This window comes from Ambystoma mexicanum, chromosome 11, assembly GCF_040938575.1.
Source record: "Ambystoma mexicanum isolate Mex_15411 chromosome 11, UKY_AmexF1_1, whole genome shotgun sequence".
Lineage (NCBI taxonomy): Eukaryota > Metazoa > Chordata > Amphibia > Caudata > Ambystomatidae > Ambystoma > Ambystoma mexicanum.
In genome coordinates, this window is record NC_090934.1 from 186,316,711 (window position 1) to 186,338,593 (window position 21,883).

Here is a 21,883-nt window from a genome sequence, read left to right on the forward strand (position 1 = left end):
ATATACATTAATAATGTCCAAACCAATAAGCCTGAATCAATTGAACTTCTGTATGCTTAGTCATACAGTTGGTAAGGATATATATAGTACAAACATCATGCCTCATACAATTTTTATGGGTATGAATAACAATTACATTACGCCGACATGTGTTTCAACCCTTCAAAAGGTCGCCCTCAGGGCGCATAGCAAGGACCTATTTAACAAATTATATAACAGTTGTTGATCTAGACCTAAGTTTTTAAAACATTTCAGAAAATGGTATCCCTATGAGGCAAGAGGGGAGACAAAAAAAGAGAGGAGGGGAGGGGAGGAAGCAAGGCATGGAAAGAAAAGGAGAAAAAACAAAAGAGAAAGAACCAGGTTAGATATATCCCATTATTGATTTGCTCATAAGAAAAGACTTAGTGGTGAATTGCCTAGGAGTGCGGGTTACGCCTCTATTTAGAGGCATAAACCGCACTCATAGGCAATTCACCATTAAGTCTTTTCTTATGAGCACTTATCCTTGCTGAACTCCGTAGGGCAAACAGAAGTTATCACCACAATCACTAAATATGTTAATATTCCTTATGAACTAAAAGTGACAGTTTTGGACACCTGTGTGCATTTATAACAAATCAATAATGGGATATATCTAACCATAGCAATTTTCTGACATCTGTTGATCAGTGCCATAAATTTAAATCATTCGAGCTTATTTGTATCCAAGAATCTTGGGTGACAGCTAATCTCCAATTGGACGGTTACGAATGCCACCATCAGTTTGCTAGGAAAGGGAACCGTGGCAGACCCTCAGGGGGATTGCTAATTGCAATTAAGAACGAAGTGAGAACAAATATTTTGGAATCTGTAGACATTACAAATGGAGCAATGGCGGTGCATCCTTGAGATTCACATCGACCAAACTCCATCTAAGGTTCTGGTGATACATATTTACTGGAACCCTATTGGTGTGTTGGCAGACTTTATAGCAAAAATAAATGCATGCCTTACTAATATGATGTTGAAATTCACAGGACTACAGGTTATAGTGGTGGGTGATCTCAACGCTGAGATATACTATGGCATCGGACTTACTAAAAACTGTGGAGCAATCTCGCTGCGTAATAGCGCAAAAAATCAGGCAATTGAAGGAGCGCCCTTTGGTAGCACTAGAAAACAAACCCAAAGTCACATTTGGCGGCATTTATTTGAAAATTGGGGTCTTCATCACGTGGATGCGTTATTCAGTAGTTCCACTATGGCGCATACGTGGTCTCATGGCCTAATAATGTCATGTATAGACCATGTGTTTTTACCCAAAAAACTGCTTGACTATTGTACACATTTTTCGGTGGTAGATTGCACCCTTAGTGATCATCAATTTCTCGAACTGGAGTTGACCGGGGACTTAAACTACCTTGATAGCGGCAAAATGAAAAACACTGGGCTAGAAAATCTTCATGGTAATCGCATCAAATGGCATGAGAGAAATGTGAGCAAATTAAATGTAACATTTGTCCACGAACATCAAACAAATTCATGGGCCAAAAGACAACTATTGTTCTCACTGGCATAATTTTCAGAATATTTGAAATCTATGATATCTAATTCTATTAATAGTATGGACAGTGCAGCGAGAAAATCCCCCAGGCCACACCTTTTTGATCCTTTAGTTAGACAGGAAAGAAATCGGTCAAATAGAAAGCACGATAAATCTGGAACAAAAATGTGAAAACCTACGAGCAGCAAAACATGCATGGAAAAACTGGCTGAAGTCTCATAAGGCTTTTATGCTACAAGCCGACAACGAAGCGATGCTCAATACTTTGAGAGAGAGTATAGGATGCCAATTTTGGACCTTAATAAATAAATTGCCATCTTCACAGGTTGCCCTCCTCTCTAACTGTATCATGGAGGCCAGCTGGACTTCACATTTTTATTCTATACATGCAGGCACATTTTTCTTTCCCTATAAAAAATCATGCATGCAGAAACCACCCATAGGTATGTGATTTCATGTTATTCGATATCGAAAAACAGATGATCTCTTCTAATCCATATAGGGCCTGCGGTCCAAACGGTTTGGCAAACATAAACCTAAAAACTAACCCGGAGATTTGGGCTAAAGCACTCTTTCTACTATTTTCCAATATTAGTTTACGACACATCCATGCCTCATAGAACATATCGTACATCGTATCCATTTATAAGAAAGGAGACAGACGGTTGCCTTTTAATTATCGGCCCATTGCAATTATGGATGCGGAATCCAAAATCTTTGCTGGGCTAGTGCTTAAAAACATAGTAGCATGGGCTGATTCAAATAGCATACTAACCCGTAGACAGTTTGGTTTTAGAAAAGGTATGGGGACAGAAATTGGAGGCTTGATTATTTAACCTATTACTTGGAAAAAGCATATAAGAAATCAGCCACCCCGATATATATGGCTGCGATTGACCTTTCATTAGCATTTGATAAGGTTGACAGAGTATTGCTGTGGTCTAAGCTTTTACATCTAGGTCTCCCCTTGGGAATTCTTGCTATCTTAATGCATTTGCATGAGGGGTCCTCAATCCAGGTTAGGTTAAACGTAGATTGGACATTATCCCGTCTCCGATAAAAACATTGAATGGTCTTCGGCAGGGCTGCCTATTCGGGCCGACACTTTTTAATCTTTATATGTAGGATTCCGGAAGGATTTTAGAGGAAGCTTCATTAATCTCTCCCACAATAGAGGGAATCAAAATAAATTGGTGTGCCTATGCCAACAATATTTTGTTAATCGATGGCACCCCTATAGGCTTACAACATAAGCTTACCGCTTTCTCACAGTACATTAAGAAAAAAGCGCTAATAATAAATGAGAAAAAATCGGTTATAATGTGCCTAACAAAACAGAAAAAAATGTCAACCTTTAAATGGAGTATAAATAATTATAGCTTGTAAGAACTAGATCAATGCGCTATCTGGGATTTCCTGTCTTTGACAATCTCAAAATCTACTTTTATAGGAATTGCGTGTTGGAAAGAGCTGTTAACTCTGTACCTCAGATGAAAAAAGGTGCAAATAAATATTGTAAATATTCTCTGACCCCTTTACCTAGATTCTACAAGCAAAAAATGATTCCCAAAATCACCTACGGCCTTGAATTATTACCGATTTTTTCTTCTATATTTCTCCATAAGCTAGAATCCAAAATTTAACGAAAGGTTATTTACTACCTTCCAAAAGGCATTCCGCTAATCATCTTGAGATACGAACTGGGTCTTTTGTCGATAGACTGCACGTTCAATGGGGAAGGTTGACATTGTATAGAAATCTGTTTGGGCCTAACCAAAACAGTCTCTTTGCTGAAACATGGGAACCTAATGGGAACAAGCCCTTCAAAATCAATATGATCAATGACCCTACAAGTAGATTGTCTAAGAATGTTGGACACCATCGGATCATTATACGCAACCTTGATGTCCAATCCCACCAAAACTAAACAAGCTCTTCAGTATAAAGACTGGGCATCCACGATTGAGAGTGTGCAAGCATGAAAGCTCTATCACCATTTAGTTCCTTACGGGAACCTCATGGGGAATCCCGAATCATATCTCATAAAATTTCCAGATCATATTTGGCGTATCGCATACCTGCGATTTTGTTTCAACACCCTAATGACTAGGGAAATCCTGGAAATTAGAGAAGGTGACAAAGGTAAAAATATTCCCTGTCGTTTCTGCAAAAATCCTTTCGAAAGGGAAACTTTGAGACACCTTCTATTAGAATGTGATGCCATTAAGCCACAATGTGTTAACGCCTTTGTTAAATTTGTCATCACCCTGAGAACGTCGATCTTGATGCGATATGGTGGGAAATGTTACACAGGAAATCTGTGCCCCTAAAACTGGCAATTGTCACATTTTAAACCTATGAATGTGGCCTGATGACTCCACCAGGACAAAAGACACTTAACTTGGTGAAATGACTTGCTTTTTCTCATCAATTATATTATGAAAACTTGTTTTTCAGCTTTAATCGTTATGTTCTATTGTGTTAAACTGTATGATATTCTGATTTAAGTACTTGGATTTAAAAAAAATATATATAATAATGATGTTTTTTCAGTATTTTATACCTGTTTGTATTAGTTTCTGTTTTTAAAGGTTTTGTTAAAACAAATACAAATAAAAAAATAAATATATATATATATATATGTATGGCATATGTATAGCGCCTAGTGCCATTGGTATGGCTTCAAAGCCCTGTGGGTGACCGCCCTTGGTGGACTGAAGTCCAAGGTATGAGAATTGATAAGAGGATTTTAAAATGCCTTTGCTAATTTTCGCAAGTATTATGGTAGGTAGGGGCAGCTAAATCCTTGTTAGAGACCCATGGGGATTTGGATATTGGATGGGTGCTGAAATGGGCTGTCTGGAGAGTAGGAGAGTCAAGGAGACTGACTATGTACCCAGCTAGAGCACATTTTTTCGTGGGACTTAGCTGCATTCGAGTGAAAGAGTTCATGTGCAATGTGAGTACGAGTAGTGGATTGTTGCAGATGTATGCAGGTGGGTGGTGAGACCCCGGGAGGGGCATGGCTATCTTGTATTGAGATTGAGTGCAATACATACTCGGGAGTCATGGTTGGTGTGGAATTGCTATGAATTAATGAAGAATCTATCATGCAAATCAAATGGAAGCCTTCCTGTGCGGGTTCGGTACTCAGTATTGTCTTGTTGTCTCCTCAAATGATTCATCGAAGCCCCTACCTGCCTTTCTGGGGGTGATTGTTCACCCATGAGTTGAACTAGGTCTGTCAAGATGCAGAAGGGAATCCTTGTCTTGAACGCCTTACGGAAGGTGAGGTGGCCCTCAATGCTAGAAGGGATAGAGTTTTATATGGTGGGTGCTTGGATGGAGAAAGTGGATCCCCTATGATGAATGTGGAAGGAGCGCACTGGTCACAGAGTTTCCCTGTAATGCCTGCTTCACACATGCCTCAAGCTACTCCGGCTCCTATGCCTGGAGTATGCAGGTCTGTGCCGAGATTCTCTGAAATGTTCCCTGTCTGAGGAACAGGAAAGGGATCACCTATTCTGCCTCCATTCAGCATTCATACTGCAGAGACCAGGACTGCATGGCCACTAGAGAAACCTTCAGAAAATTCTTAGCAGAACCACTGCACTACCTACCTGGTGTGAAAGTCTATTTAACCAACCTGCCCCCATTCTTCCCAGGTCCTGTGCATTTCCTTTTCATGATGTTGCATTCCTGAAGATAGTCCACAAAACGCCCCATCCCCTAGTACTGAACTGTGCATGCTGCTTCTATAGAGAGGTCAACATGGTCCCCTGAAACGTTCGACTTTGCTGGATGCTTTAGGGGCCAGCAGTCCACCAATTCTTCTCCCCTTTCTCCACCGCATATCAACTGTGGGCTGGAAGCTTGTGGAATGGACACGACCCGCTGCACCCCATCTGTTTCACAGAACGAAAACATCAGGAGGACCTGGGTCGCGGCAGTGGCTTATATAATGAAGGAAAGGGTAAGAGAAGGAACTAGAGTATTCTGGGAAAAAAGGGGAAGAAATTACTTGTGAAAATATTTTGTGGATCATCGTAAGCATCATAAGTGAGGATTGCAACAAGGGAGGGGTCCAAGTGTAATGCATGTTCCGCTGCCTTATGTTTTTTCCACTTGTCATGCCCATATCCATATGATGATAGCAGTAGACCTCTGGGGTGCAACGCAATTATTAAGGCAATCTCCCACTTTCTTGACACACACATACCACTCGTTCTTTCATAACTAGAAAATGCATCTCTGTAGGTATGGGAAAAAGGGGCTTGGTTGCTGCTTTGACTTGCCTCATTTGTAAAGGTAGAAGTGGTTAGGCACTCTTTGAGAATTATTAATAACTCTTCTTGTCTCCTAAGGATGCAAAATCTGTGAAGGGCTTTTGTGTTTCCTTCAAACAGAGACAAACCCTAAAATTGGAATCAGTTTGTTATGTTAATGTTAAAGGTATTTGTATAGTGCACCGTCACCAACAGAGTTGGTCCCTGGGCGCTCTGGCAGATCTGTAAACAAGAATGGGGTGCGGGTGGGTTAGTCGGGTGGAGAGGGAGCAGGAGGGTGGGAGAAGTGGTGTGCTGTTGGCGGCTTCAGCTCGGTATACACCAAGCGCTGAGCTTTGGTGTGAGTTTTGGACCGGGCGAGACCTTGTGTTCTGTAGGTGCTGTTTATGTGTCGTTTGTTTGTTGTTGATGCAGTGTGGTGAAGTGCCGGCGGTTTGCTGGGCGAGAGATGGTTCTGGGAATTTTGGGTTTGGTAAGGTATGCAGAGATTTGAAAGTTGGGTTAGTGTGGTCGGTATCCTGGTTCTGATACATCTTGTTCCATTTAAGTAGTATTCCTATGGGTGGGGCTGTTGCTGATTCCTATAATGGCAGTCTGTCTGTGGAATGTGTGTGGGTGCGCGGCGTGCTCCCAGCTGTATCCTAATGAGCTTTGTATAATGTGAATGCGTATGTCTATTTCTTCTCCCTTTGGTGTAGGAGCAGAGGTTGGGTGCTCCCTATTCCCTTGCTGTCTATCTTGACATGGGTCTGTTGGAGCTTGGTGTGGTTCATGGCCAGGGTGCTATTGGAGAGTCGTCCTAGTACTTCGTTGTTGATTTGCCTATGTATTACATGGCTATCTCTCAGTTAGTCCTTTGGTCTGTCGTGGACTGTCTTCCTTAAATACTATTGTTTAGTAGATTGCTCTTGTGTGGCACAGCGTGCTCCCAGCTGTATCCTAATGAGCTTTGTATAATGTGAATTTCTTCTCCCTTTGGTGTAGGAGCTGATGTTGGGTGCTCCTTATTCCCTTGCTATCTATCGTGGCATGGGTCTGTTGGACCTTGGGTGTGGTTTAGGCACAGGGTGCTATTGATCAATTGTCCTATTCCTTCTGTCTTGGTCCAGGTATGTTATCAAGGATATATTTGTTTTAAGTGGTAGAAATTGACACAGTAACTTTCAGCATCAGGAGTCTCTTGCAGGTTGTGGAAAACTGTGTACACAGGCCAGAGTGCGTGAGGAGAGACATGTTCAGAGTGTTAATATGACTGCATCACATAAACATGCATCTGGCCTCATATATTTCGTAAGGCAACTGTTTATTTCCTAAGGCAATAGCTCTGTATAACGGTTACAAAACTCAAAATGGGAATTCTCTACAGCGAATGACTGCATTGGACAAACATACATCTGGCCTTTTATTACATTGTATGATAATATGATGATATGCATTGTGCATGTTACAGGACTGATCTTTCGGACAGACAGAGTGATGTAGGTTTGTTTCTGGTCAGTGGATGGGATGTAGGGCAGGGATGATGCGCTCTCATTACTTATGTCTGGTTTTATTAGTGGCGGTACTGCTCTTCAGTTTCTCAAATCTGCCCAATATGCGTTTCAGTTGTGACCATCAATGCATTGCCACTACGCCCTTAGACCCATTCATCCACATCTATCCTTGTCAATTCATGGCATATCCATCTAGTTGCGGCCATCCGTCCATTCCTTCATTTGTTCATCTTTGTAAAGCCTCCCACTGATTCCCTTTGCTAACCCATCATTGTCTCCACTATTGATTTGGTTATAGGCTCATCAAGCCTCTCACCTTTAGCCATCAAATTGACTTCACTTCCATACTAAGATCCAAAGCCCACAGCCCCTATATAATATGCTGTCTCCAGCACCCAGCATTTACAGTTCCAAGTGCTGTAAACAATAATCATCCTTACAAAGTATAATCTGATGGAACGTGCAGTTACCTGTTGATGGTTCTGCTGTCGTTGGTGCTTGTGTTGTTTCTGCTGTTAACTCAAATACTGTTGATGTCGCTGTCATAAACAACCATATTATCAATGTTATTTAATTGTTTCTGCCAATCATCTGCTCTCACATCGATGCACCATTTCAAACGCTCACCCTCTGACCATTTATTCATATCTATCCATCCATCCATACCTCTTTATGACCCTACACCACCCTCCTTTAACTTCCCATCCTCTCGTTCTTTCTTTCTGTTCACTGACTTCCATCAGCCCATTCTTCTATAACTCGACCAGAGACACCACGATCCTTTTCATCCTATTTCCTCCTCCAGCTATGCCATAACAGTTCCACCACTTTCCATCCAACTTTGAATATCCATCCATCACTCCATGTTGCCAGCCGCTCTGTGCGTAAACCTCTCAGTGGTTCCAAGGCCCAATACATCTCTCGTCTTACCCACAACACTGCCTCCACCATTTACATCTCTGCCACCATGAACTATCAGGACAATAATGAAGGGTAATCTGTTGTTACCTTGAGTCGATGCGATAGGTTCTATTACTCCTGCTGCTGTTGTTGTCATCGCTGTCGTTGTTATTGTTGATGCTTTAGAAATGGTAAAATAGCCACTCATTAGTACCCCAGTTAGAATACACCTTGAGAACATTTATCTATCACCATTTTATCTCTTCCATAAAACCTCATAAATCAATTACCAAATTGATTTCGGGAAGAGGTCTATTTGATAGCGACCATGAAATATATGTGAAGCAGAGGAAGAAAGAGTGAGCTAGTGCTGTGAGTGGAGCAAGCTGGCTACACATTATTAGGGACCCTACCTTGGCGCAGCATGAGCGAGACACACTTGATGGATAATGAAATGCAAGACACATTCACCTGTAAATAATAACTGCTGCAGGACTGGGACCATCACTCACTGCTGCATATAATTCCCTGTAATATCTATGAAGCTTGATGTGACTCCTGATCCTCGCACCTATTCTTACTTCATTATTCCAATTATGTAATACTACTGGATAAAGATATATTTCCAAACACACCCATGACAATCAAAAAAAGCACAAACATTGAAAACATTATTTGGTATGTGGTCATGAATTAAGACATACATTTATGCACAAAATAAGGTTTCAGCCAATTAAAATTGAAACATTTCCAAGTATAAATTGCGTACGTTGTAATCGTGCAAAACGAAACACATCAGGGACCATATCCCTACTAAAACACTGTGCAATATGTAAAACACTGTACTTTAGAAATGCCAATGTGCAAATTCTATATGGGAGAGACAATGATAGCAGTAAAGCATTGCGTTAGAAAACATAAGCAGATGTTCATAATTTCAATGTAAAGTCTCTTGTGGGAAGCATGTTATGATGACCCACATACCCTACCAGGGGGGATGTGACTTAAAGAAATGAAACTTGACATGAATGAACCTCTGAACATTTTGTGTTTTTTTTATGAACATTCCTAGATTTGTAGTGTTTTAGTAGCAGCCTGTCTTTCATATTTATTACCAGTAAGATATATGGATATTGGCGAAGGGGGACTTGCAAATAAGCACCATAAATGGTTTCTGCCAGGGCGAATTAGGAACCTTGCCATTGTTAAATGTGCATCGGGTCAACTATCAAAAGGTGAGGGTGTGCAATTTGTGGTGTATTCTGCTTCATTTGTAATGGCCGAAGGCTGGGAACGCCTGAAATATTTTGGCCTGGGTTGTACATTTGTTAGAAGAATGCTGGCTAAAATGATGAATGTGAGAGAATAAACCGCTAGCTATAAAAGTAAACTGAGGCAAATAAGTAAACATTTAGTTTGTACCCCCTTTTTGTTGGGTGTCCTGACCCACGTTTGGACTATTATGCTGCAACATTTGGTGCTGTGGGTTTAGGAAATCCAAGAGGGCGGAAAAGCCCACATTTGAGCCAGAATCCTGGAGAACCGTGCAGTTGTGCGCACAGCAAAATGGTCCCCTGACCTACCACCCACCAGTGCGAGCGTGAGGGGCCAGGAGTGCCATGAGTGAAATGTGTGCCAAAGGAAAAACAGCAGTGCCGGTTAGCTAAAAAAGCGCCTTGAAATCACCTTTTGTTTCTCTGAAATGCAAGCTAAAAATGCCTATTTTAACATCGCAAGATATTCAAAAATCTCACTTAACACCAACAGACATTTGGCAGAATGTATTCTTGTGTGCATACTAAATCTGGAAAAAGAAAGAGCCCAAAACAATGTTTATAACAAAACTGGCTGAGCTGTGGATGTCAGCAGCTGAAGTGAAATTGGACTGAAAGACACTCAAATCTAAATGTTTAGAATAAATGAGTGACCTACTGTTGAGTGTCACATAGTTTGCAACTGTTGAAATGTCATAGTTTTGAACTTAGAATCAGCGTTCTAGCTGCATGTGTAAAAATTGCCAGTTTGATTTGAATGTAGAAAACCGGGAACTAAAGTGACATTTAGCTGAAGCCTGGCTTGAAGAGAGTGAATTCTGCCCGGCAACTACCCCCGACAGGAGTGAAACTTGCTCAGCCACTCTTCCCAGGCCTGGCTGCATTCTGCTGCCCCTGCCAAAATGAGGTGACAACTCTCTGATTGAATCAGGGGAGGAGCACCTGGGGACTACAGGAAACTAAACAAAGCACTGTCCCTGGCTCAGGCAAATATTATATTAGGGGGGTCGTAAATGGCTTCCTCTTGGAAGGAGAAGTGGGAGGGGCACTGCGTCTGTGAGCAAGCTGAGCTTGGGGAAGTGGATAAACCAGAAATTCCACCATGTGCTTTGGAAAATCACACCCCTTTGGGGCCAGAGCATAATTTTAAAAAGTTGGATAGTGCGGACTTGTAAAAATTATATAAATAACATCATCATTTTTGTGATTTTTCTGTGCACATTTTAAGAGGTGTTAGGACCCTGTGGTATGTTCTTGGGGATAGTAGCAGAAAAAAGGTTGTTACTCCAAATGTATGCATGTTAAAAATCTGACACTTTATCATCTGAAACCCATATCCCTGGTGCACATTTGTGTAAAATCTGGAAAGGTTTAGAGGTCATTATCTGGATGAAAAGAGGAGAATTCTGTCATAAGTGGACACAACATCTTACAAAGACAGGGATCGGATGGTTTAGTGCTACAGAAAATATGTTAACTGGACGTATAATATTAGAAAAATGGTACATTGATAAATATGTATTTGGATCAGAAATAGATTTGTGTGCAATTTGACAAGGGGAGGATCCTCTGACCATAAACCTACCTCATCACTCTGACTCACAACCCAGTTCCCCCAATCAAGGGAGAGAGGAGGAACTGGCCAATGATAAGTTGAGAGGGTTGGGCATAGAAGATGAGCCGACCCACCCACTTTCTAAACACACAAAAAGAAGACTGTGCAGGACAGGTAGGGAGATTCACTTCCCACTTCAAGCTGATTTCTTGCGGAGCGTTTTGCCAGAAGACACCAGATCCCGCACTTAGACTTCAAATCCAGACAGAGATCAGAACTTTGAATTCAGACTTCAGAATTTGTCAGCAGGCCTCAAAATCTTTTGCAAACTGATTAACCCCAGACTTCCAAGGGGCACATCAGAGTAAAACAGCCAGGCTGAGCTGTTTGATTCAGGCCTAAAACCCTGTGCCAGAAACACCCAGAAAGCAGAGCTGTACCCGGAACCAGAGACCAGACCGCCGTGCAGTGCCAAGAACTTTTGCCAGAACCAGAGATCCAGACTGCTGTGCAGTGCCGCTAGCAGAGCTGACCCAGATCGCTGTGAGCAGAACCAGGCAGAGACCGTCCGTGGCGAGGGAACCGCAGTCCAATCCTGACCCGATCCGTGGCGAAGTCGCATTCCTGTCCAAAATATAGAGTGAGTACCGCTAGAACTGTGCAAAACCCAATCTCTTAGTTTAAAATAATCTAATTCAAACTATTTTAACCTATTGAGAACTGCATCCTAGAAATCTTGTGTTCCTTCTGTGATCTCAAACCTGAAAACTGTCATCTGTCATTCTGAGCTTGACTTTTCTTTTGAGAATCTACCTTCACGAAATAGTCCGTATCTCCGGAACCGTTTGTCCTAGGAATTAAGTTTATTTCAAAGCTAAGATTCTGGGATTTCCAACGAACCCAGAACCGACTTTCTATTCATTATACTTTTTCCGTAATCGCGCTCGACGCACTCGGAAAAATTGCCGCGATTTACGATTTGGCTCAAATTTCTCCACATGTCAAAATAGCAGCTCCTTGCTTTCCTTTGCTGAAATTCGTTTGCAACCTGACACTCATTCATAGAGCATTGCTAAAGTGATCCTGAACTAATACAAAGTAGCTGTCACCCACCCTGAACCTCTAGAGGGAATTAAAATCATTTTAGCATATTTTTCACTTCTTTGCATACCACCTTTAAAGTACTTTGCCTGTGTTTAAAATCATCCCTGTTGATCTAAGCTTGCTAGGGGGGAACTGAATTGGGATTGTACTGTGATTGTATTCCTGAAGACTGTGTGTGTTACTTCCACCTCCTTACATTGCATAGAGGGGGGGTGAATTGCCAAAAGGGGAAAAGTGATTATATTATGTTTTGCTGAAATCATATCAAGTTTATTCCTGTGTTGCTTCTTTTCCACCTTGCATTTCCTTGTACCATATAAAGCATTCTCAGCTACCTTATCCTCTATACTACTCCTAAGTAATTACCCAGTGTGCTATTAACACATCATCCATTGTTGATCACTCACTTTCATATGTCTAAGTGTGATATCAATTATTAATTTATTATAAAAGTGCGATATATATATATTGTTTAATTCTCAGATAAACCTTTTAAATTTGCAAAACAAACTTACTTCTTGGCTCAGTGGGGTCAGGGGGAGAGGGGTGTTATATAAGGGTTGTCATCCAGAGTACACGAACTGGACATAAAAATATATAAATAAGGGCTTCCCTTGAGCAATCCCAGACAAGGCACTGACTTAGTGGTAACGCTTGATTGGAGTCTTTAACATTTTGCTGACAGTATGGGGTGTGAGGACCAGGAGTGGTGTAAAGCGCAGCAGACTAGTCACATTAAACGCTGGAAGGTGCAGCACAGCCATACACACACCTCTTAATGCCATGCAGACTCTACTCCTGTGTGTGCCCGCCTCACTGCTGGTTCTAGCAAAGTGGGCCACAATACCACAATCGCTCTCCAGAATGATAATGTGCATCAGTAATGGTACCATTAAGCGTTCTCTTCAAAGAGGGGGCTCGAGCATTGAGCAAAGTAATACGGTCCTCATACATAGGAGATACAGTACTGGAAAATCGGTTTACATGAATGAAATGAAAAGTATTAGCTGCCACACCATTAAAATGCGAAATGGTAAACTGGGGACTCGGGATAAATGGTTAGCAGGGTCCAGGCAGAAGGAAAATCACAAACTTAATTGTATGTGGTGGCAAGGTACACTCGTGGCCTTAAAAATCAAAGTAAGAATCCCTGTGTGCAATCTTTGCAGCAAAAGACATTGGTGTTTAACACCTCATTAAGCCCCTTGGCTACAAGTGTTATAAGTTCTTTTTTTCTTCAGATAAGTGACGGCAGCACTTTATCCCACTGTGGCCTTGTATTGCTTTTTATGAACGCCCAGTGCTACTCTCCACAGACTGAGAATCACATGGAGAACTGAATGCTGCGCTGTTGATATTTGGAATGATATTACACATAGAGGACTACAAATTGCTGTTACCAACATCAGGTGCTTCCAAAAAAAGCAATACTGTTAAAAAGGATCTTAGACTGACCAATATGACTTTGCTTTAAAAGGGACCTCATTACAAGTTGGACCGTAAGCGGTAAAAGTGGTGGTAACTGAATTACTGCCACTTTAACCACTCTGTCAAATTAGGGATTTCCATTAACTCTGTGCTAATTCCGCCCGCAGAATTAACGCCAGCCGATTTACCACCAAAAATCTGCAGAATCAGGACGGCGGTATTTCCGGTGGTGCAAAATTGCGCCATAATCGAAAACTGTAATTCTGCAATATTACGAGTTAAAATACTGCCAAAATACTGTCAAAAATGGTTGCTAATTCTGCCAAAAACACAGTGTGTTACCTCCACCTAAAAAGCGTCGACAACCTGGAAATGCAGTATCTCCTGCTGTACATTGAGGTGCAGAGGCAGAAACAGCACCAAAGATCACATGCAAGGCTAGCTGCCAGCAAGCTTGCGAAGATTAGCCTGCGACACATCCAGACAGAATTGTGAATATTAAATTGCATCACATCCAAACAGAACTGTGAATATTAGCTTGCGTCACCTCTAGATAGAACTGTGTAGATTAGCCTGTGTCACATCTAGACAGAGCTGCAAAGATTATTTTGCGTCAATTCCAGACCGAATTGTGAATAATAGTTTGCGTCACATCTAGACAGAACTGTGAATATTAGCTTGCGACACATCCAGATCGAATTGTGAAGATTAGCCTGTGTCACATATAGACAGAATTGTGAATATTACCTTGCATCACATCCAGACAGAACTGTGAAGATTACCCTGTGTCACATCTAAACAGAACTGTGAATATTAGCCTGCATCATATCTAGACAGTTTTGTGAGTAATATCTTGTGTTACATCCAGACAGAACTGTGAATATTAGCCTGTGTCATATCTAGACAGAGTTATGAGTATTGGCTTGCCTCCCATCAGATGGAACTGTGAATATTAGCTTGCGTCACATTCAGACAGAACTGTGTATATTATCTTGCCTCACATCTAGACAGTACTGTGAAGATTAGCCTGTGTCTCATCTAGACAGATTTGTGAATATTAGCTTGTGTCACATGTAGATGGAATTGTATATATCATTATGCGTCCCATCTAGATAGTGATGCCACTAACTAACCCTTCTAATAAAAAAACTCACCCCTCTGCGTACACCTCTCAAACCCTGAAATAAAAACAATCATGCCTCTAAAGCACAACAAACCGCATGCACTTCACTATACCGCAACAACAAAACAAACCATGTGTAGCCTCCCACAACAGCACATGAAGGATCTCAACCGAAAAACACACCTAAGCTAAGCGAACGGTGTAAACCACACTGAAGCTGCCAACAGCACATCAGAGCTCTTTTGCTCTTTCTCCACCTAAGTCCTACTAACGTACCCTAACCTCTTGCCTGTCATATCCTCCTGAGCGGCAGGGGACCACTCCGCTGGTGACAGTGCATGGTATAAATATCCTTAAACATAACATAACACGTTCTTCAGATAAATGCAAATACGAAGGCGCAAGCGCATAACCCCACATCCGGGGAATCACCTCGCAAAAATGAAAGAAACACTGACAAATATTGCTGCTTTTCTAACCCTCTCCGCCCCCTACAATCCTTGTCAATCCTCTTCTTTCGACCCCCAACATGGCCTTATACCTCGGAAGACTGTCTTATTGGGGTGAGGCAACTGAAGATTTTAAAAAAATGTTATTTACCATTTTCCAAGCAGGTGGGAATGGCCGGTGTTTTGGCCATGCAGGGGCTTTTAACTCGAAGCCGAGCACAAGTTAGCCTCTTGGCCCTGGTCAGACCCCCACTTAGTTTGCCCACCTTTACTCCAAAATGGTGCCCGGCTGTACAGCTTAGTCACAGCATGTTGATTCTACTTTTTCAAGCAATATGTGGTATTCTAAACACTGCTGACATCTCTATCTTTCTATAGACACAGCAAAATGTCACCATTTTGTTTACCAAATCTCTGGTATGTTGTCCATATCCACTGGTTTCTCTGGTGATCCCCATCGCTGAGCTACAATCTTGAAATGTCACAGAACACTTTTTTAAATGCTGGATCTGCTACTGACTCTAGAGAACATTATCCAGGGACAATGGCATGCTCACCTCACCAGCACACCTCCCAAATATGGAGACTACCTCGTCTTCACAGATACTCAGCACCCCAACACAGACTCTTCATATTCCCACACACCTGGGTTGGTGCCTGTGGGTGTCTGTGCATTATCTACTGCCAGCATTGGTGCATTAATGGAGACTACTGCCTCATGAGTGCTAATGAGCAAAGGCATAATGTTACATTTATCTCCTGGCCTGGAAGCATTCGTGCACTTTACCCGCAGGCCGGGGGGGACCGCTGAGTGGCCAACCCTCCTCCTTCAGTCAACCTGTGAGATCTGGAGGTATGTACAGGACATGGGATATGTCATTCTAAATATGACGCAAATCACCAGTAAGGATTTTATTTTTGATCCCACTGGATTTATATTTTTTGGGTAAATGCAACAACATAACGTATGTGCAAAATGTTAAAATGGCAGACTGTCGTTTATGTATAGGGAAGGGTGAGAGCAACCAGTGGTTCTGATGCTCCCTACCCTGGTGTAACCCTCATGCAGGGTCCTGCTCACCATACCCGCCCCACTCTCTACGGAGTGAAAGGAAGACCAGCTTCCAGGCAGGCAAAAGCAGGAATGAGTTATAATAGTTGGCAGTGAACCATGCGCAGAAAAAAGGTGAGAGAAACCCCTGCAATTCCATGTGACTGTGACGTGAAAAAAGCATTTTTCAATCTTTGCAAACAAGCAAAGTTGACGGAGCTTGGTGAGGACTGAACGAACGTGCCTGACATGATCTTGTTCCGAGGCTGAGTATACTAAGATGTCATCTATGTACACTAAGGCGCACACATCAATTAACTCCCTTAAGACGTCATTCATGAAATAATGAAATGCCGCAGGAGCGTTGCATAACCCGAAGGGCATGACTTGATATAAAAACAAGCCGTACTTAGTACGGAAGGCGGTTTTCCATTCATTTCTTTTTCTGACTCGGACCAGGTGGAACGCTCCTCGAAGATCCAATTTGGTATAAATCTGGGCATCTTTAACTTGGTCTAGTATCTCAGCGATAAGTGGCAAGGGGTAGCGGTTCTTCACAGTGATCTGGTTCAATGCGCAGTAGTCAATACAGGTTCTCAAGTCTCCTTCCTTTTTCGGTACGAAGAACAAAGGACTGGCTGCAGGGGAATTCAAAGGACGGATAAATCCATTTGCAAGGTACTGGTCTAAATAGGATTTCAAATGAAGGTTTTTCTGGTTCTGTGAGAGCGTAGATCCTGCCGCAAGGGATTTGTGCACCAGGAACAAGGTCAATCTGACAGTCATAGGGCCTGTGCGGCGGCAATGTATTTGCTTGGTCCTTTCGGAAAACATCCTGGAAATCATGGTATTCACTTGGCAAGGTATTAGTTGCTCCCAGGGTTGATACTGTCGCTCCGGGAGTTATGGGGATACAGACGTCGGGTTTCTCCTCTTGGTAATAGCAGGCAGGGGAGCAGTCACCGGGGAAGGTTAATTTTCATGCCCGCCAGTCTATCAAAGGGTTGTGAGCAACCAACAATGGCATCCCTAGTATTAGCCTGAACTGAGGTGCCTTGATGAGATTGAATGAAATAGACTCCCGATGTCCGTCCTGACACAGCAAGTTTACCCTGGCTGTGCACTGGGTTACTGGTCCGGAAGCGATTTCTGTCCCATCCATGGTGGTTACCTTGTCCATAGTTGGCTTAGAACACAAAGGAAGCCCCATCTCTGCTGCCAGTTCTTCATCAATATAATTTCCAACTGCTCCGCTATCGATGTATGCTTCAACGGCATGCATTCTTGATGACTGTTGGTGGTTAATTAAGATCACTGGTATTGCAAAGTGCGAGGTCAGCAACTCTTTCTTCTCACTCGACAAACTGACCTCTACGTTTGTCGAGCTTGGTAGTTTCCTGATTCCTTAGCTTCATCCATCTCTGTGGCCCCGACTGTTCTTCTTGGGGGTTTTACTGGACAGTCCTTCAGGAAATATCCCTGTTTCCCACAATACAAACAAAGCTGTTGTTGTCTTCTTTTGTCCCGCTCTTGTTTTGTTAATGGAGTTTGTATCCCTCCAATCTGCATGGGTTCTACAGCATTTTCAGATACACGGGGGGTGTTTTCCCTTGGTCGAACTTACACGGTCCGAGGGTCCGTCTTAGGCCGGTCTGCCTTTCGGTCCTGCCACCGATGGTCTAGCTGCACGACCAGATTTATAAATTCTGCACAGTCTCTGAGTGGACAACCACCTGGGCTAAGACGTCCTTTAATTCGCCTCGTAAGCCTCGATGGAATAACGTGGTTCTTTTGTTTTCTGGCCACCTAGCTTCGGCAACCAGTCTGTTGAAGGTAGCAATGTATGTTAATAAGTCCTGATTCCCCTGTTGAAGGGACAAAAGTTCATTGTCTACTGCTTGTTCCTGGGTATGGCGAGCAAAACGTTTTTCCATTTCTCTCTGGAACCCCACAAAGTCATGTTATAGAGTATCGTCATGGGTTATGAACGGCACCGACCAATCTGCTGTACTACCACTCAGGTATGATAAGACAAAAGCTACCCGAGCTTGGTTGTTTGGAAATGCTCCAGGCCTACAAAGAAAATGAAGGCGGTACTGATTGATGAATGCCGCATACTTCTGTGGGTCACCTGAGAACCTTTCTGGTGGTGCCAGGGGCACTGTTCCAGGTAACGTGATCTGTACCGGAGTGGGTGATATGGTGGGGTTTTGCATCGTTGGATTGCTTCCAGGTAGAGGCGTCTGTCCTGCCTGTGATTGCAAGTATTGCCTGCTCATCTCTTCAGTGCTTTCTTTGGTCACTATTAGGTCTCTCCCGAGGGCATTAGTCTCTTGTTGGGCAGAATGAACCTCAGCACGAAGCTCTCCTAGAAATTGTGCCAATTGTTCAATTTCTGATGTCTCCATGGCGCCCAGGTGGATTTGTTATGGTAGGCTTTGTGTTCTGTTACGCTCACCTGGTATCCACAGGGACACCACCCAGCTGGGTTACTCGCTGGTATGCTTCTTAGCTTAGCCCTGATGTGGTCTGCGGGGAAGGTTCTGCCTGAAAATACAGGAGATCTGTGTTCAAGACTGACCAACTGGGGTAAGTATCCTCCCTCCACCCCTGTATGCTTTCAGTCCCTCTGGCGCCCTCTCCTCACCTTGTGGTAGAATTAGGCGTGCTCTCCGTCCTGCCTCCTTTGCAGGGGCGCGTTGTCTTTCATGGGCGAGTGCGGTCCAGTTACCGGCCCGTTTGATATTGTTCAGGTAGGTCTTATTGCTGTTCTTTAGTTTTGTTGCTATCCTGCATGCCTTTCTTTGTTTAAAATGTCTCTTTTTTCTCCCTTAAGTATGCGGAGCTTGAGCGCGGCGTACTGGATTGGTTGAGCCCCGCTGGTAAATGATGGTGCATTAAAAGCGCTATGATGCGGTAAGTAAGCGCTATGCACAGCGCTGCAAAGTCTTGCCTTTGCTAACCTGTGTTTTCCTTCCTTGTAGGTCGCGGTGTTCTTCAGCACGAGTGGAATGTCCGGAGTGGTGCCAGCCGAAAGGCGACCAGCCAGGTAAGCCTTTTGAGCAGTTCGTAATTTGTTAATGTCTCTACTGCTTTCTTTAATGTTGCCTCTATCTTCCTCTTTCAGGTCGTTCTGTCCGGGAGGCGTGCAGATTCGAGGAAGCTGTTCTCAGTAGCTGTGAGTGTTTAAAGATGAAGACTGCAGGTAAGATGCTGCTGCTAATGATGTTCCTTTTGTCTCCTTGCAGGTTCTGCTTCTCCGAGGTTCGAGGGAATAGCTGGACACGATGAGCGTCACGTTGCAAGCTGCAAAGTAACACGAAGCATGGTCTGCAGTAAGGGTGTGGTTTATATAGCCCAGGTAAAGTAGTACCAGGGAAAGTAGTTCCAGGCCTGCCACACCCAAAACACTAGACCGCATAGCTTGGTTCTTAGGAACCAAGCTATTTGGATGCCTCCATGTTGGCTGACACTACAAAATAGTTCCCAAGCACATTGTTCATGGTGTATGAGCCTGGCGCCATAGGCCCTAGGACTGGCCCCATGAGGGCGTTTGAAGAGGATGCCAGGCTCTAGAGGCCCGAGTGCTGACTCCACCTGGCCAATGGGTTTGCCAGAGGGGGTTTTGGGCGAGGGTCGTAACAGCAGGTATCGCCAAGGCATCGAGAAGGTTTAAGAGATGTAATGATATTCTTAGCTTCTGCAATGGAGATGGCTCTAAAGTTGAATTGGTTGTGTGGTTTAGTTTGGTTAGTGGCGAGTTCTTGTAAGATGGCTTCTTGAGTGGAGAGCGCAATGTTGTGGAGGGAGGTTCTTTTGGCTGATATTTTGTCTTGTAGCATGGTGATTTTATTGCATAGGGTATTTTGAATGTTAGTGCACCAGGCTTTATCTTTGGTGCATGAGTCTCCAGGTGCGATAGGGGATTCTAATTCTCTGAGAATGGAAAAGATTTCCCTAGTGTTTGAATTTGCTTTTTTGATTCTACCGTTAAACGTTTTTTTTTTTTGCCTGTATGATTTGTTTCTTGTATCTATTAGTGAGAGCAGTGAGGAGATTTATATTTCGGGGAGAAGGATTCTTTTTCCAGCAGGCTTCTGCTTGTCTTTTTTCTTTACGCAGGGCTTTTAGGCTAGGTGTGAACCAAATGTTAAGATGGGCAATAAGTTTAGAATTTCTGAATTTTAAAGGCGCAATGGCGTCAATAGCTGAGTTGATAGTGGTGTTGTACAGGTCAACCAGATAATTAGGGTTGGTGATTAGGTTGGAGAGATTGGTGATGGGCTGAATCAGAGGGAGGAGATTTGTGACTGTTATGTTTTTTTTATACAGCGGGTAAGGGCTGGTGGTGCCAGCAGTTTGGTTATCTTGGATTGAGGTAAGTCTGAGATGGTAAGCGAGAGCAAGTAATGATCAGTCCATATGCACGGTTCAATGGCAGTTATGAGGGAGGCGCAGTTAATATCTGCCACCCAATCCAGGTTGCGGCCTTTGGAGTGGGTGGGACCATTGTTCTTGATGGTGAGGCGTTAGTGTCTTTAGGGTCATTAAGGCCTAAGTTGAAATTGCTGAATAGGATAATTTGTGTCCCAAGTTCGGCATTAGTATTCAGAAGGGTAGTTATATCTTCTTCAAAAGTTCCTAGTGGGCCAGAATGTCTACAGTAATAGTGTGTGAGGCGGAGATTCCTAGTTTTAGCGAAAGTAGTTCTGTTGATGGCATAGTCATCTGATTCATTTCTTTGATGGTGAGATCGGCTCTGCAGATGAAAGCTATGCTGCCTCCTTTGGAAGATTCTCTGTCTTTTCTAAAGATGGTAAAGTTCATGGGTATGGCTAGCATTAGGGCTGGGCCGGCCGCTTTATGTAGCCATGTTTCGCTCATTGCTAGGAAGTCGAGTTGGTTGCAGGTGATGATTTCGGCAATTTCAGATGCGTGAGCTATCAGAGATCTAACGTTGATGAGGCCTCCCTTGAGGTTATGTGTTTCTTTTGTGGTATCACTAGTGTGGTCATTGTTGACTAAGGTTTCAGGGGATTAATGCAGGGTTTTTGATTACGGATAGGTTCGGTTTTTGAGGAGTTGCAGGAGGCTTGTGTTGGCTTCATCTTGGAGTGGCCGTGTGAATTGTAGTGTGGCGGTGGCTTGGGCAGTCTAGATCCGAGTCTATAATTTCTTAGTGTGGTAGGGCAAACCTGTCTAGGGTAGATCTGGGTAGTGGGATCTGACGACTCTTGGGTTGAAGGCAGGGCTTGCATCTTGCTAGTCAGTTCCCTTGCTGTCGGGAGTCTATAATAGGGGGCTGCCATCGTAGATAGAGCTGTAAGTGTGGTAAGGATGACTAGAGAGCAAGTGAAAGGATTGGACATAGGAGATGTCATCACAGTGTTAGTGGAGGTGTTTGTCTAGTATCGGCAAGTGTAAGGCATAGGAATGGGCTAGTTTAGAATAGCAGCAATAGGCATGGGGCCGGGCTAGTGCAGAACAGCAGTGGTGGGCATGGGGCCAGGCTAGTACAGAGTAATACAATGCATGGGGCCAGGCTAGTCCAGAACAGCAGCAGTAGGCATGGAGCCAGGCTAGTACAGAACAGCAGCAGTAGGCATGGGGCCAGGCTTTTTAATGCATCAATCAAGTCAATCAACTTTAAAATAACATTAACAGATGGCAGCCG

At 43.2% G+C, this 21,883-nt stretch overlaps 1 protein-coding gene across 22 annotated transcripts in view; it reads right to left on the reverse strand.

Annotated features, from left to right (window-relative positions):
• Positions 1-21,883, reverse strand: part of LOC138503201 (mucin-2-like) — a 1,598,433-nt gene that overhangs the window by 1,475,330 nt on the left and 101,220 nt on the right. For 21 of the 22 annotated variants that reach the window (XM_069622774.1, XM_069622767.1, XM_069622768.1 and 18 more), the window contains 2 exons: positions 8,334-8,405; positions 7,796-7,864 (listed from right to left, as the gene is read on the reverse strand). The exons of the other annotated variant lie outside the window; for it this stretch is intronic. In XM_069622774.1, the coding sequence (XP_069478875.1) occupies positions 7,796-7,864; positions 8,334-8,405 (141 nt within the window). The remainder of the gene's footprint in view (positions 1-7,795; positions 7,865-8,333; positions 8,406-21,883) is intronic. 22 annotated transcript variants of the gene reach the window in all.